We start from the raw sequence: 15,707 nt of genomic DNA on the forward strand, positions 1-15,707 counted from the left end.
ATCCTGAAGTTTATTTTATCTGAGATTAGTATTGCCACTTCTTCATCCTCTGGATGCCATTTCCTTGGTATATATATTTTTTAATTAATTTATTTTTCATTTCAGTGAACATTTACAGAGATTTTGGAATTCCATTCATTCATTTTTGCACCATATATCTATTTTTAAGTAACAAGAAAAATTCACTGGACACTAAACAAGAGCAAAATAAAAATTAAATACCTAATTAGATTTCCTGTCTTAGTTTTTATAGCTATGTGGTTACCATAAATGCTAGTTAGACTACTTTTTACATCATTAAATACTCTGGTATATACTATTCTAGAAACTGACTTAATGCCAATTTATAATAAAAATGTAGTATTAATTTTAATCACAAAAAATAGAACCATCCATTCAGATGTTGAAACAGATTTGGTAAATAAGGTTGAATCTCTCAAAAAAAAAAAGAAAGGAAAAAACCCCAAAATAACCAGGTAAAGTAGCAGTACAGTTCTTTGTCACTGTAGGGAAAAAATAACACCATGAAGAGATTCCCTCTCCCCATGATGTACTCCAGTGCCACCATGCCTAAAACCTAGAGAGTCCTTAATTTACTAAGAAAGTGTTAAAACTTAATCTAAGAGCAAAATACTAACTATACTAAGCTCTTATAAAATCATCAAGTAACTCTGATGGTCTAAAGCTAAGAAATTGGGCTGCTAGCACTGAGACAAGGCGTTTGAATCCATAAGCTTTGCAGCAGGAGAAAGATGTGCAATCTTCTCCTGTTGATTTGTAGCCTCTGAAAACCTGCTGCAGGTTCAGCTATGAGTAGGTTCCGACTCAACAGCACGTATCAACAACGTGTACTGAGCACCCAGTTTCAAACATGTAATTGGCCACTTTTGTTTGGTCTCTCCTTCTTTCACTTTCCTTTCTTCCTTCCTTCCAATATTTTCAAGCAAATCCCCAAGTCATACCAAGTTTTATCATAATGTAATACTTTCTCATAGATAAGAACTTAAAATCTTACACAACCAGTTGTATGATCACACCTAACGAGAAAAAGCGATTCCAGTTCATTATATACCCAAACCACATGCAGGTTTTCATGATTTTCCCCCCAGAGTCTGTACATTTAGATATTTAATCAGCCAGCTCACCCCTTACTCTGCCCACCGTTCAGCATTTTAAACTGTTATTATAATCAGTATTGATTATCTCTCAATATCAAGAAAACAAAAATCCTCACCACTAGACCACCATGATAGGTGGAGAAAACATTGAAGTTGTCAACAATCTCATCTTACTTAGATCCACAAACACCGATCATGGCAGTAATCAAGAAAGTAAAAGATGTGTTGCGTTCAAAAATCTGCTGTCAAGGACCTCTTCAAAGAATTGAAGAGCAAGGACTGGCATTTAAAGACTAAAATGTGTCTAATCCATGCAATGATATTTTTAAAATATTGCTTAAAAAAATTGCTTCCTAGGTATCTCAGAATTGGACAGTGACTAAAGGAAATCCCAAGAAGAATCGAAGCCTTTGAGTTGTGGTATTGACAAAGAGTACTCAATATCTCAAGCACTGTCAAAAGAACAAATCCATCTGTCTTGTCGCCAATGCAACCAGGGTGCTGCTTAGAGGCAAGGATAGTGGAACCTTGTTTCACATACTTTGGGCTCACATGTTGTCGGGAGGGGCCAGTCCTTGGAAAAAGGCATCACACAGAAAAAAGTGGAGGTTCAGGAAAGAGGAAGATTGAAGATTTTCGACAAGATAGAGTGACACAGTGAGTGGCACAAGGGGCTTAATCCGTGTGGGAGTTTGTGAGAATGGCCTAGGAGGGGATAAGATTCCAATTTGTTGTTCATAGCATAGCTATGAGTCATGTTCTAGATGGCAGCTAGCAGCAACTACTCCTAATGGAAAATTTTAAAAATACATGAAAGTCTGCAGAAGAGTAGAAGGAAATCCGTTAACTTCAGCAGTTGCCCCTGTGCGGCCAATCTTGTTTTATATGTGCCTCATCTAGTTCCTCCTTTTGTTATTTTGCAGCAAACTCCAGACATAATTATTTTATTTGTAGCTATTCCAATATGTAGCTTTCAAAAAATAAAGGCGCATTAAGCAAATACAGTGCTGTTAACACGTCTACAAAGATAGCAGTGACCCCTTCACAGCTTCTGCCCATCCCTTCCACTCACATGTTTCCACCTCACCCTTTTCTAGACATGCCTCTTGGGTCCTTTTGTTTGAATTTGGTTTTAGAGTTTGAGTAGTTTCAAGTCAGGCCTTTAATTCAGGTTGGTTGCTACAGCTCTTAAATACCTTAATCCATGACTTATCCTCCCTTCACTTGTTTGATGGTTCACTCACTGTATTCTCTTGATTTTTTATGTGTTATAAATGCAGCCAGGTGGTTTGTTTTGTAGAGCTTCCACATCTTAACAATCAGATACATCACAACAGTGATGTTTAGTGTGTTCCTCTGTACATCATTGCCCTTGAGGTTTGAGCAGATCTGTTTTTTTGTTATTGTTAAGAATACTTAATATGTGACCTCTTAAAGGTGTGGCTTATTTTTATGGATAACAGTGAGAATGAGAACTCCAAAACACTTAACTGTGCTCGTACAGAACTTAGGTACAAAATCAAGAGGTAGTCAGACAAAATAAGGAGATAACATTGTGTGATTTAAAATCTGGTAAGCTATGCGTCAGAGTCATGTCTTTTAATTATATTTATTCATTTTGTGTGCTGAGCTAGTAATCCAAGAAGCTAGACTATATGGGACAAATTGGGAATCAGCATTGTAGGAAGACTCATTAACAATATGCAGTAGGCAGGTAAGACAACCTTGCTTATTGAAAGTGAGGTGAACTTGAAACAATTACTGATGAAGCTCAAAGACTGCATCCTTCATTATGAATTACACTTTAACATAGAGGAAACAAAACCTTCACATCTATTCCAATGAACATCGTGATAAATGGAAAAAATATTGAAGTTGTCAAGGATTTCATTTTACTTAGGATATACTTACTCTGCATCAGAGAGCTGGACACTGACTAACGATATAGAAGAAAAATTGATGCCTTTAAGCTGTGGTGCTGGAGGAGAGTATTGAACATACCATGGACTGCTAGGAGAACAAATAGTTCTGTCTTGGAGAGGGTGAAACAAGGCTGCTGCTTAGAAGCAAGGATTTTGAAGCTCCATCTGATGTTGAGATTTTGCCAGGAGGGACTAGTCCTTGGAGAAGAACCTCATGCATGGGAAGGTGGAGGGCAGCACAGGAGAGGAAGACCCTGGATGAGATAGATTGACTCATTGACTAGGGTACTGAGGATAGGTGTGTCATAGACATTGAAGTTGGCTCAAGATAGAACAGGGTTCAGAGCTGTGGTACATAGGATTGCTGTGAGTTGCAAGTGACTTGATAACACATAACATAAAACTAACATTCATGGGAGCAGCAATCAAGAAATCACATTCTTGATTCTATTGGGGAAATCCACAGAAATCTTTACTAAAGTGTTAAAAAAGCAAAGATGTCACTTTAAGGACTAAGGTGTGCCTATATGCATATGAAGAGAGCTCTGGCCAGTTAATCCGTAGGAAGTTTCACTGCTAAACCAACGTCCTATCTATCCCAACCTCTCCCAGAGTTAGAATCTGCTAGCAGCAACAAGGGAGACAGAAGGACAGTCTCCTTGTCATTTACAGCATCAGAAACTTGCTGGAGGGTCAGCTGTGGGTGAGTTCAGACCCAACAGAAATGAGAGAGATTAGTATGAAAACCAGACAGTAAATAATGAAAGACTGAAGAAAAATGAATGCAACGTAATTATGGTAGTAGCAAAAAATACAGAATATACCATAGACTCCCAGGTGAGCCAACACATCTGTCTTAGGAGAAGTGAGATTTCATTCACTCCTATTTTGGACATGTTAACATGAAGAGCAGAGGGCTTATCCTGCTTGGTAAAGGTCCATGAAAAAGGAGGAGACCCTCAGCGGATGAGTTGACACAGTAGCTATAACGATGGGCTCAAACATAGAAGCATTGTTTCTTTCTGATGCTGTGAGTAGAAGCTGTCTAGATGGTAACTAAACAACTTTATGTGTGCCAGTGAGATCTTGAAGGTAGGATTTTAAAGGATGTTACCATTGTAGAAAATAGCATCTCAAACAAGGACAACAGTACTCTTTTCTGACCTCCGCTCAAATGACAGTCCTTCTGTGTGTTTTCAACTGCATGCATGCAGTAGCACCCTTCCTTCCATCCTGGCATGCACTCTCTAAATCAGTCCTTCTCTTGTGTTATCACCTGTCTCCCTTCAGCTACAGCTTACTAGTCCTTGTCTTGTCTACCACCATTTCCCGAGACAGAGGGCTCTGGCAACACACAGACTAGAGAACATTCATTTACACTGTTCCACACGCAGTCACTTGTGCAGTAATAGACACTTTATTGATTATCCCAGTTTTATGAGACTACTCTTTGGGCAGACTGCCGTTAGGAAAGTATTCAAGAAGACACCTGAGTGCTTAAACACTGCACTAACAGGGTTTCTTATAGACAAGATTAAGACAGTGCAAATCCAAAAGGCATTAGAGAGTTCTCAGCTAAGCCTGTCTTCTTGTATACATTACTCCTAACAGCAGTCTTCCCAAAGAGTAATCTGATAAAATTAATCAATAGTGGCTCTGTTTTTGCACAAGTGACTGTGTGAGAAAGATGTGACAGTCTGATTCTGTAGGAACTACAGCCGTGGAATGCCTATGGGGCATTTCTTTTCTGTGGAATCAACTATATCATTTAGCTCCATGGAACAACTTTTTAAATTCTGTATGATGGCACTGTCAGGAGTGGCATCTACTTCCTAAACAACATGCCTCTGGAAACTATGAACTTTGAGAAACGATGGTAGTTATAAAAAGGCTTTATGTCTTTAGTTCATAGGGTAGCCATGAGTTGTGCTCGACTCAGTGGCAATCAACAACAACAATGGCACTGTCTTAATTTTGAAGGTTATATGTACTTATAAATAATATGAAACCTGCTGAAGTTAGTGTAAATTCCTCATGGATGCTTGTCTCTGTCAAAAGCCTTGCTTAGCTCGGGTGTTAGGTATAAAATCCTTGAATATAGAATCCTAACCTTTGCCTCAATCCCCTAGCCTGAGGAACCTAATATTCTGAGGTATCTCAGAATGACTGAGCACATTTACCAGTATGAGGCTGGCTAAGACATTGGTCACTCTTTGGGGATGACTTTGAACTAGCGATAGGAAGAATCTCTGATTCTCAGAGACATTAGGAGGCCCAACGGCCAGTCAGCTAGCTGCCCACTGGTGGCGAGGTGATTCAGGATGGCCCTTGTGCTTTTCACTGAGATTTCACTTGAGTTTTGGTGATACACTGTACCCACTGTCCTGCAGCTGCTCTGTTAAAAGAACAGCTTTGTTGTTTAATCATGGAAAGTTTGATTTGAGATGAAGTATCTTGTTTTCACTTTAATCATTGTTAGGGTTCATCAAGCTATTACAGCAGGGTTGTACAGGGAGTTCTGGGGCTTAATGGTAAGGAGCTGTGTTGCCAGCCCAAAGGCATGCAGTTCAAATCTACCAGCTCTTCCACAGGAGAAAGATGGACAGTCTCCTCATTAACTTTCCCTGAAAACCCACTAGAGAGTCAACCAAGAGTCAGTTCCAACTCGACAGTCTATAATAACAGTAACGTACAACAGACTGAAACCTTGCCCAATCCTGAGCCATCCTTGTTCTCTGCTGTGCTGAAACTCATTGTTGGCAGTCATTGTGTCCGTCCATCTTCATGGGTTGTGGGTAGCATCATTTCTACTCTTCATCTACAGGCCAAAGGGAAAGTTGATTTGGGGAAAGTCATAGTCTTTGTGTGTGGCATGTCTAGAATTTAGAAGGTTTTGTTTTTTTTTTGTTTTTGGTTTGTTTTTAACATAGCAGCCCCAGTTTGTCCTCAGCAAGCCTGCAGTCAGCACGTTATTATTGGAGATGTCCCGAGCGTCATTACAGATCCTACTTAACAGAGATCCTGGACATTATTGAAGACCCTCAGTAGATATCAGGGGGACCTTGATTATTAAGAGTGGATGCTGCACTGACCAAGAAGTGAGCCTTCCAGGGCATATGACATTGCAGATACAAAATAGCCTAATGGGAGGAGAAATAACCTAATGAGAAAACAAAAATGCCTTTATTCACAAAGATTTCTCATATAATCCAAAGTAGAGACAGAACATGGCACATCTTGATATCTACATTTCCATGAAAAAGAATTCGAAAACAGATGCTAAATAAAAGATAATGCACCCGTGGGTCATACAGGAGGACAGACGTAGCTCTCAGCAGGCCTCGTCTTAGCGGATTAGATTGGTTAAGGGAGCTGATTCAGCTCAGCCAGGGCTTAGCAGTGACATTGGGTTGGAGGAGAGAAACAGCCCTGGCCACGGAGACTGATGGTGGTCTTTTCCAGAAGGTTCTAAGGATAGTGAAGAGAAAAGCAAAAGAGTTTAAAAGTGAGTAAGACTTATCTTGTACATTCATCTTTTATTATCAAAATCCTCTAAACTGCTTTATCAGAATTCTAACAAATGCTATTCGTCTTTTTTTTTTAAAAAAAAAAGCAATGTAGTTTTAATAACATAGCTAAAATTACATGGAAATTTATATTTTTATTTTCATGTAAACATTTTCCTTGGTATATTCATTGTTGTGTTTCATAGTATCTTATAGTTCGTCTATTAATGTTAAAAAATTAACATTGATTAGCTTTTCTGAAACTAAGTATTATAGGGGAACATGTCCCTTGGTCCAGATGCCCAGATCGCTTTTGTTAACTTTTTTATAGGAAAACCAACCAACCAGCCACTTGCAATAGGATGTATATGTATATTTATATATGAGAAGATGGTTCATTTGGGCATAGACAAGTTCCTGCCAGGCCCCTCTCTGCTTTCATTCTCAATCTTCACAGTTAACTTGGACTTGGAAATAGGATAGACAGAGTTTATGGAAACTGAAATGCCTTGCTTCCTTCAAGTTCAGCTATTCATGTGGACATGTCACGCCTTCACTCCCTCCATGCATTGCACCTTCACTTTTGACAAGCATCCGTGGTGGTGCCACCTGTAACATGATGGTCTTGGGCCCTTGCACACCTCTTTTCTCAGGCTGGTTTCATGTTCATAAGTACAGTAGGACCAGGCCATACTCTTTAGCCATGTGCATTTAGCCCTCAGGATGGACCATTAATTGGTATCACCCAGTTAGTGCAAGTATCTACAAGGGTTTAATTTTAGAGATTGCACCCTTGACGCAGAAGATGGAGATGATTTACACACCTGCACCAGGCTTTTCTTTCTCACCATTCTGTGTGTGTGTGTGCTGACTAGTATCTTACAGGAAATGGGATTTTGTTTCCAGTAAAAACTCGGAATACCCTTTTCTTTAAAATTAGCAAACTGAGCTTTAAAGACTACTAGTTGACTCACATGTGGGCATTGATTGTAGAAGGAGCAATAGTAAAAAGGTCATGTCAGTCATTTCTGTGGTTTTCTGATGAGAGAGAAATATCTATTCTGTGCAGTAGATTCCTTTTTTACTCTAAAGCAATGTAACTGGAGTGATTGACTTTTATATATTCGTCTTAATATGTGAAAAGAAAATATTTAAATTTATTTTAATATTTAAATTTTGTTTCTCTTAAATCAGTTACCTACCAAACATGGAATTCTACTCTTTTGCTTTAATCTGCCCAACCATGAGGAACATAATTTTCTGAGACATTTTATAAAGGACTTTATATTTACCTATGTCATAGAAGTGTATTGCTTTTTGCCCCTCACTTTAAAAATTAGTGCAGTATTTAAAATTAGGATCAGAAATTGAAGAAAACTATTGCACACATTTTGAATCCACCAGATGCTCTGTGGGAGAAAGCTGGCCAATTTTGTCTCTCTGATTTACAGCCTCTAAAAACCCCTGGAGTGTCAGCTCTGAGTTGGTTCTAACTGAATAGCACACAACAACAGCCGTTTTATTCAATATACTATTTAACTATTCAATATACTATTTAACTATGTTATCTCTTAACTTTTTCTACCTTTTCATCTTAGAAGGTTGGATGAACTAGCTACTTGATAGATGGGGAACTGTTTTCTGGTATGTGGGTCTGTATGGGCCAGGAGATGCTAGAATCAGGACCTTAACCTGGGTTAGTCATGATTGATAAAGAGAATCCAGAGCAGACGCAATTTTTCAAAATTTGTGTGATCCAGACACTAACTGCAGTGCGGGAGATGACAAGTTGAAGGCCTAGAATAAGAGATTGGAAAGAGACATCATGGGTCTTTCAGGAACCTGGTGCATAACCTTGGGTTGTTGCCCATGGAGGACAGCTTACATTCAGAGCAGCTTAGTTGGCCACCATCTTTGAGCTGGGCACTGTTTTTGTCTCAGCCAGACAAGATTTGGTAACTAGGTCATGCACAAATTGCCCTTGTTTTCTGAGAAATGACATTTCTAGTAGGATTTCTAATTATAATTTATCACATTTTGGTAATAGTTCTAGCAGCATTTTTTGAAATGTAAATTCTTAGACCATCACTTAGCTGGTTTAAAATGAAACCCTAGTAAAAGCTCTGGTGGCCTAGTGACATGAAGCTGCAGTACAATCCCAAGGGCACACAATTCAAGGCCACCAGCTGCTCCATGGGGGCGGGGGGTTGGGCAGTCTCCTCCCATGTGATTAACTGCCTCTGAAAACCCTGCGGAGGGTCAGCTGTGGGTTGGCTCCAACGCGGTGGTACACAGCAACAAAACAGTAGAATAAATTACCACAAGTCTGCAAAGTTACTGCAATACAGCTTTCAATTTTAAATGTTATTTAATATTATTGGCAGTTTTATTATTGTTGTTGTTTATTGCCATTGAGTCAGGCACAACTCATAGCAACCCTGAGAACAAACTAGCTGAAGCCTTTCTATAATTATCATAGTTTCTCAAAGTTCATATGAAGCCTTTCTATAATTATCATAGTTTCTCAAAGTTCATAGTTTCCAGAGGCATGTTGTTTAGGAAGTGGGTGCCACTCCTGCTTCCAAATTTTACTGTAATTTTATAATTAAAATTTTAATTTGAAATAAAAACTTTATAATTTAATAATTCTATAATTTTATTAATATATATAAACTAAAGTAATTAAAATTTGTATGTGAAATGCAGAGAAAGAATTTATTCCTTTGAATGAAAAATGCAAAATAGGTCAGTCCTGAATCTACCTTCAGTTGGACTTCATTTGTCCGAGGATATATAGTATTTTCTACCTCAAAATGGAAAGTTCACATGACTACAATGCCCAATTAGAGTAATGACTTGGAACAACTTTGATTAGAAGTGTTTCCAGAAATAAGTAACTTGTCTTCCCAAAGAGAAGAAGCAGTGGGCATTTCCTTTTAAGTTTCAGGTTACCTGAGTGGCACTCCCAGGTCCCTCCACTCAGCTTTCCACCTGTGGTGCCCAAATGAAGGACTGTCTTGACAGTTCTGCTGCTTGAAGCCTCACACACTTTAGACTGCCTCCTCTACTTCCTCCCTGGCTTACTGCAGTGTCTATTGTGTGTAACAATAAGGAGCAGGTAAAAGGGCAAGGACTATTCTGAAGTAATCGTTTCCTACACTAGGAACACACATCCACTTTTTAAATGTGCTTTTTATTTTAAAATTGGTTTTCGCAAAGTCAGTTGTATACATTATGCTTCACTCATGTAAGCTGTTTTTTATAGTTATTCATGTGCATTGTGTTTTACATAATTACTGTTGATCAGTGCCTTTGATCACCCTATCTCATGAAGTCTTAATCGCCCCTTGTTTATTCTTTCATACACACCCCACCAATCTCTGCTGTGGGGCTTTTTCTCCCCTTCCCTTTTGAAGAGTTACTCCTATCCTGTCCCTATTTGCTAATTGCTGTAGCCATATTAGGGAGTTCTGGGGGCCTAGTGGCAAGAAGCTGTGCTGCAGTCACAAAGGCAGCACGGTTCAAGGCCACACCAGCTGCTGCATGGGAAAGGATGGATAGTCTCCTCCTGTGTGATTAACTGCCTCTGAACACCCACCAGAGGGTCAGCTATGTGTTGATTCCTACTCAACAGTACACAACAACAACATCAAAGCCATATTATCCTTTCATCAATTTTTCCCAGATTGATCCTCCCTTGTTCTGAACCTTCATGGTATTCATTGTCTGTACGTTCTATTTCTGCTTTCTCCATCCCTCTCAGCCTTAAAAATGTTTTTTATTGAACAATATACTTAACAAAGTCATATAAATAGCATATAACACACATACATACATACATAGGAGACTAAAATATTAATTGTTAGAGGGAAAAAAACATTTAACGTGTACGTTACTCATGTAAAACGCATGATGCATCAAGTGAGGCACCCTAGTGGGATGAGGTTTGCCTTGTTGCTAACCACAAGCGGTTAGAATCTTCAGCTGCTCTGAAAGAGAAAGGTGTGCATTCTGATTCTTTAAAGATTTGGGGCTTTGGAAACCCTGAGGTCGTTCCTACATGGTTGCTATGACTCTGAGTCAACGTCACAGCAATGAAGTTTTTTTGTTTTTAAAAATTTATGTAGTTCATGCAGTAATGATTTTTTTAATGCCTTTATGAAGAATACAATATATATAGAAGGAATCTTCAGCCATGCTTCTTGAAATCTTTCTTATTTCCCCAAGATGGTTTTTAATCCCAATAAAATAATTAATCTTACTTAAGTATCTGATGTATATTGTATTAATTTTTTTATGTAAAAATTGTGGTGGGTTTTTCTCCTCCTGTGTCTTTGCATAGGAAATTGACGCTCTTGCATAAGCTGTATTTGCATGTGAGAGCTAATTGTATTCTTAAAAGATTAAAAATGCTGTTAATTATATCTTCAGCTTTATAGTACATTTAGACATACTTCTGATAGACTTAACACCAAGTTCTTGATCAGAAATAAAGCCCACTTAAGATATTCTCATGGGAAAATCAGTGTGATTTAACAGGATGCTTTTATTTGACTCGCTGATTTCAAGAATATTGTCTGATGTGATTGAGGTGCTGGTGAACAGGTGGGCGGACAGGCTCCTTGCACTGATCCTAATTTAAACTGCACCTGCAAGAATTTCGGTGTCGCTGCTGAGCACCCTTAGTCCCAGGTTGTTTCTGTGTAGGTTTAGTTTATCCCTGAACCCAAGGACTTTGTTGGGCACTACACCAAATGTTTTTAGACTTGCCATGTGAACATTCTTTTGGCTGGTGGTGGTTCAAGATCATAGTGTGTCTTTGAGGTGCTGGATTACTAGTCTATTCTGTGTCCTGAAGTAACTACTGATTTTTGTGTAAGAAAGACCTAATATTGTAAACATCAAATGCTGGCGAGGCTGTGGAGAAACTGGAACCCTTATTCACTGTTGGTGGGAGTGTAAAATGGTACAACCACTATGGAAGGCAGTATGGCACTTTCTCAAAAAGTTGGAAATAGAAATACGATTTGACCCAGCAATTCCACTACTGGGAATATACCCTAAATAAACTGCAGCTGTCACCCAAGCAGATATATGTTTATTGCTGCTTTGTTCACAGTAGCAAAGAGTTAGAAACAACCCAGGTGCCCATCAAGAAACGAATGGATAGAAAGCTCTGGTATATTCACACAATGGAATACTATGCAGCATTGAAAAACAAGGAACTCATGAAATACAAAATGGTGACCCTGGAGGACATTATGTTGAGTGAAATATCTCAGTCACAAAGGGACAAATACTGCATAATATTACTGTTGTAAAACGTGACTGACATAGGGATTGGGGAAATCTAAGAAAAGAGGGGATAAATAATGTATAATGCATTGAAACAGATGAGGGGAAAAACTGTGTGGAAAGAATATATGATTAAGTATTATTTTCATGACAAGAGTCCAGAATGAGAGCTGTATGGGGAGTGGGGGGTATATGAAAGTTGTTGTGTTTTTTTTTGTTTGTTTGTTGGTTTTTTCTTTTTAATGAGAAAAATCACCTGGAGGGAGGGGTGGGCGGGGAGGAAAATGTGCAACAATGAATGAGTGGAAATCCAGAGTCTCTATAAACTTTCATTAAAATCTCAATAATAAAAAATAAAGACCTAATATCAATATTTTGTCTCCCTTTTTTTGGCCTACTTTTAAGACATATGGTCTACTTTTAAGACATATGGTCTTATATTTACAATGAGGTTCACATCCTTTCAAGAAAAGAGCTTCTTAAATTTGTCCCCCTACTATATTTTTAATAGTAAATTAGGCATTGCCATTTTATACAAAATCAGGTGAATATTTCAAGTATATGTTATTTACCCAGCCCTGGGGGGTGGCATTGTATAATACAATGAATACTTTAGGTGGAGAGGCTTTGATTTATAATGAACCAAATACCTAAAAATTTCAATTTGCTTTCCTCATCTGCTTGATTTAATTACTCAACAAGATTTTTTGTGTGTTCTTACATTTCTGTTTCAGACCCCAGATTCTTTGTGGTGACATTGCGGAGAACTAAGAACAGAAGATGAGTGAACTAGACCAGCTACGGCAGGAGGCCGAACAACTTAAAAATCAAATTAGAGTATGTAGCTACATATGTTGTGTTTTAGTTATCATGTGGGCTACAGGTCAGGTGTTTTAGGAAAGGTGACCTGAAGGAATTCATTTGGCCCCGGCAACACTTAACACATTGTCACACACCTTTAAAATGACGATCGTGCTTAGATACCATGTGGGTGGCTTTCAGCATTTAATTGTCTGTTATTATTTGAATATACATAAATGTTCCAAAAGACTTCATAAACAACTAATTTTAATTTTAAAAAAGTCAATAAAAAGTGTTTTTGTTATACCTGAATTATTTATACCTACTTTTAAAAGACAGTGTTCTCTACGGGTGGTCCTAGGAATCTGCAAACTTTGGTAAATCTAATTGAGAAAACCATGCATGGTTAGGCTGCAGTTTTACAAAGATTAACATTTACAGAATTCTCAAATTTAATTCCAATCTGTGACTGATATGCAGTGTTGACTTGTAGAACCCATTACCTAAGCTAATGAAGTAAAAGGAGTATATAGTTTTGGAATAATTTTGCTTTTTCTTTAGGCAGTATTTTTAATGAGTATTTCCTAGAAGCTTCAAATACCAGTAGGTTTTTTTGTTCTCAGGCAACTGAGATGAAGAATAAGAGAAAAAAAGTGGGCTTATCAGAAGAATCATATTCTTAGGATATAGTCAGAGACATTTTTGTCCACTTGATGAAGAACTGTACTCCCTGGTTTCTTGTTTCCATCTGAGAGGCATTTGCCATCCTTCACAGCACGGCTGGGTGAGAAGTTGAAAGCATTCAGCACATACCCAAACAAAAGTCTATTTTTGTGAATTGACTGTAAAGATAAAGTCTATTTTGTTTTAAGTGCCCAATTATATGTTCAAAAAGCCTGATGGTAGTTGGAAAGAGAAAAAAAAACATTTTTATTTTGGCCAAGTTTTCCTTGAACATGAACAAAAATAATGGAATTATCTAGATTGATAGTGAGGAAATGAAATACCTGTCTTCTCTAAGAATTTAAAATTTTAACATTTAAAAGATCAAATACAGTTCAACAAAAATAATAGGGGTTTGGTGTTGGAGTTTTCATAAGATTTAAAATACTTTTCAGCTGTTTGCCATCTACTTTTGAAATTTTATTTATCCCTTTTTTTACCAAAACAGTCTCATAACTAATGATTGAGATACTGGAATTTAGAGGCAAGGAATCAACACTTAGCATTTATCTGAAATTATAAGTTACCAATTGAAATTTTCAAGTTAATCTTGCACTATTGTTATAACTGTAGTCTAATTTGGCTTATTTTGAGAATTTTTAATTTTTTTTCCCCCCTCAAAAACTGCTGTTCAAATATGGGTTTTGTGACAGATAACATTTGTATGCCACATGTGGCAGACGTATCCAGATTTTTAAACAAAAAAGAGGTTATTGTGTTCTGTTGAATTTTTAGAAGAGTAATGGTGGTGCCACAATGTTTTAAAGCTCCTGGTCCTGCTTGTGCCTAGGACACCCAGAACCACAAAATGTCATGGCGCTCACCAACCAACCACAAGTGTCCATGTGGCCACATTCAACTATAAAAAAGAATGAGTGAAATGAAATTTTACTAGAATGGATCAAATCATTATATCTAAAAGATTACCACTTCAACATGTGATTAATAAATTTATTAAAATATCTTAGTCTTTTTTATACTGAGTCTTCAAAACTAGTGTTTCTTTTATGCTTACCTGCGTACCTGTTTCCACGAACTGCATAGCAGGTGCTCTGTGGCCTCTTGGGGCTTGAGGCCGCCGTTTGGGACAGCTCAATGTTCCTGCAGGAGCAGCTGAGCTTCATTCAACAGTTATGCGAGTTCTCTACAGTTCTTCAGTTTTTGTCTTCGTAAAGTGCCTTGTTAGGTGCTGGTTGAGTTTCTTTATGTAGTATAGGGATGGTTCAGGCTGTTTGAGTTCATTACATCAAATGGAAAAACCGACAGCCAATCAAACAGCTGTAACTTTTAAAAGAAAAGGAAGAAAGCAGAGCATGAAGAAACAAATAAGAAGTGGTAGGTAATTCAAAGAAAAGTTATTTCTTAGAATTGTTTTCAAGCTGAAAGACCCACAAATACTGAATCTTATGTCTGATTCTTTGTTTAAGGAAATAAAGGTGCTCAGAGGAATGTTGACTGAAAATGTTGTTGTTATGTGCCATCGAGTCATTTGCGACTTATAGCGACCCTATGTACAACAGCCCTAAACCCTGCTCTATCCTGTGCCAATCTCATTGCCTCTGACACACCCATCCCGATTACCCCAGTCACTAAATCAGTCTACCTCATAGAGGGTCTTCCCCTTCTGCGCTGTCCCTCCACTCTGCCCAGCATGATGTCCCTCTCTAAAGACCTGTCTCTCCTTACAACATGTCCAAAGTATTTCAGGCGAAGCCCCAGAATCCTTGCCTCCAAGGATCAGCCTGGTTTAACCCTCTCAGATGTACCAGTAATTCCCTGATGGGTTAAGAAAAACTCCAATGCAGTAACATCAGTGTGGATTTTTAATTGTTTTTAAAACAAATTGACATGTGCTGCCCTCCCCAGTATATCGACAAAGGCCCCACACCAATATGGTAGGCCAGCTGCACTGGGACATTTGGTCCAGATTTTGTCACAAGTTACTATGAACTGAGCCAGGATTCTGTTTATGGCACACGTCCAAATAGGGTCAAGAATGGACTAACATCTGATGGATTGGTGGCCTAGATATAGGAGCTGTGCTGCAAACCCAGAGGCACACAATTCAAATCCACCAGCTGCTCCACAAGAGAAAGATGGGCAGTTTTTTCCTATATACCCACTGAGGGTCAGTTCCAACTTGGATATAACATCATAGGTTTCCTCTGGTTTAAGTAGATAGTAATGGCAAACATTTATGTATTAGGTAACATTTCTCATCACAGACAATATAGGGTTGTTGTTAGGGGTTTGGTTGGTGGGGGTTTTTTTTTTTGTTTTGTTTTGTGGTTTTTTTTTTGTTTGTTTGTTTGTTTTTCGGTTCCCCTCTCCCCAGACAATAT

The 15,707-nt window shown here is 38.2% G+C and overlaps 1 protein-coding gene across 1 annotated transcript in view; it reads left to right on the forward strand.

Annotated features, from left to right (window-relative positions):
• Nucleotides 1-15,707, forward strand: part of GNB1 (guanine nucleotide binding protein (G protein), beta polypeptide 1) — a 51,518-nt gene that overhangs the window by 10,363 nt on the left and 25,448 nt on the right. The window contains exon 2 of the mRNA XM_006885826.1: nt 12,576-12,678. Coding sequence (XP_006885888.1) covers nt 12,622-12,678 — 57 coding nt within the window. The 5' untranslated portion in view covers nt 12,576-12,621. The remainder of the gene's footprint in view (nt 1-12,575; nt 12,679-15,707) is intronic.

Source organism: Elephantulus edwardii, unplaced genomic scaffold, assembly GCF_000299155.1.
Source record: "Elephantulus edwardii isolate Elephantulus edwardi_28Jun2011 unplaced genomic scaffold, EleEdw1.0 scaffold00045, whole genome shotgun sequence".
Taxonomy (NCBI): Eukaryota; Metazoa; Chordata; class Mammalia; order Macroscelidea; family Macroscelididae; genus Elephantulus; species Elephantulus edwardii.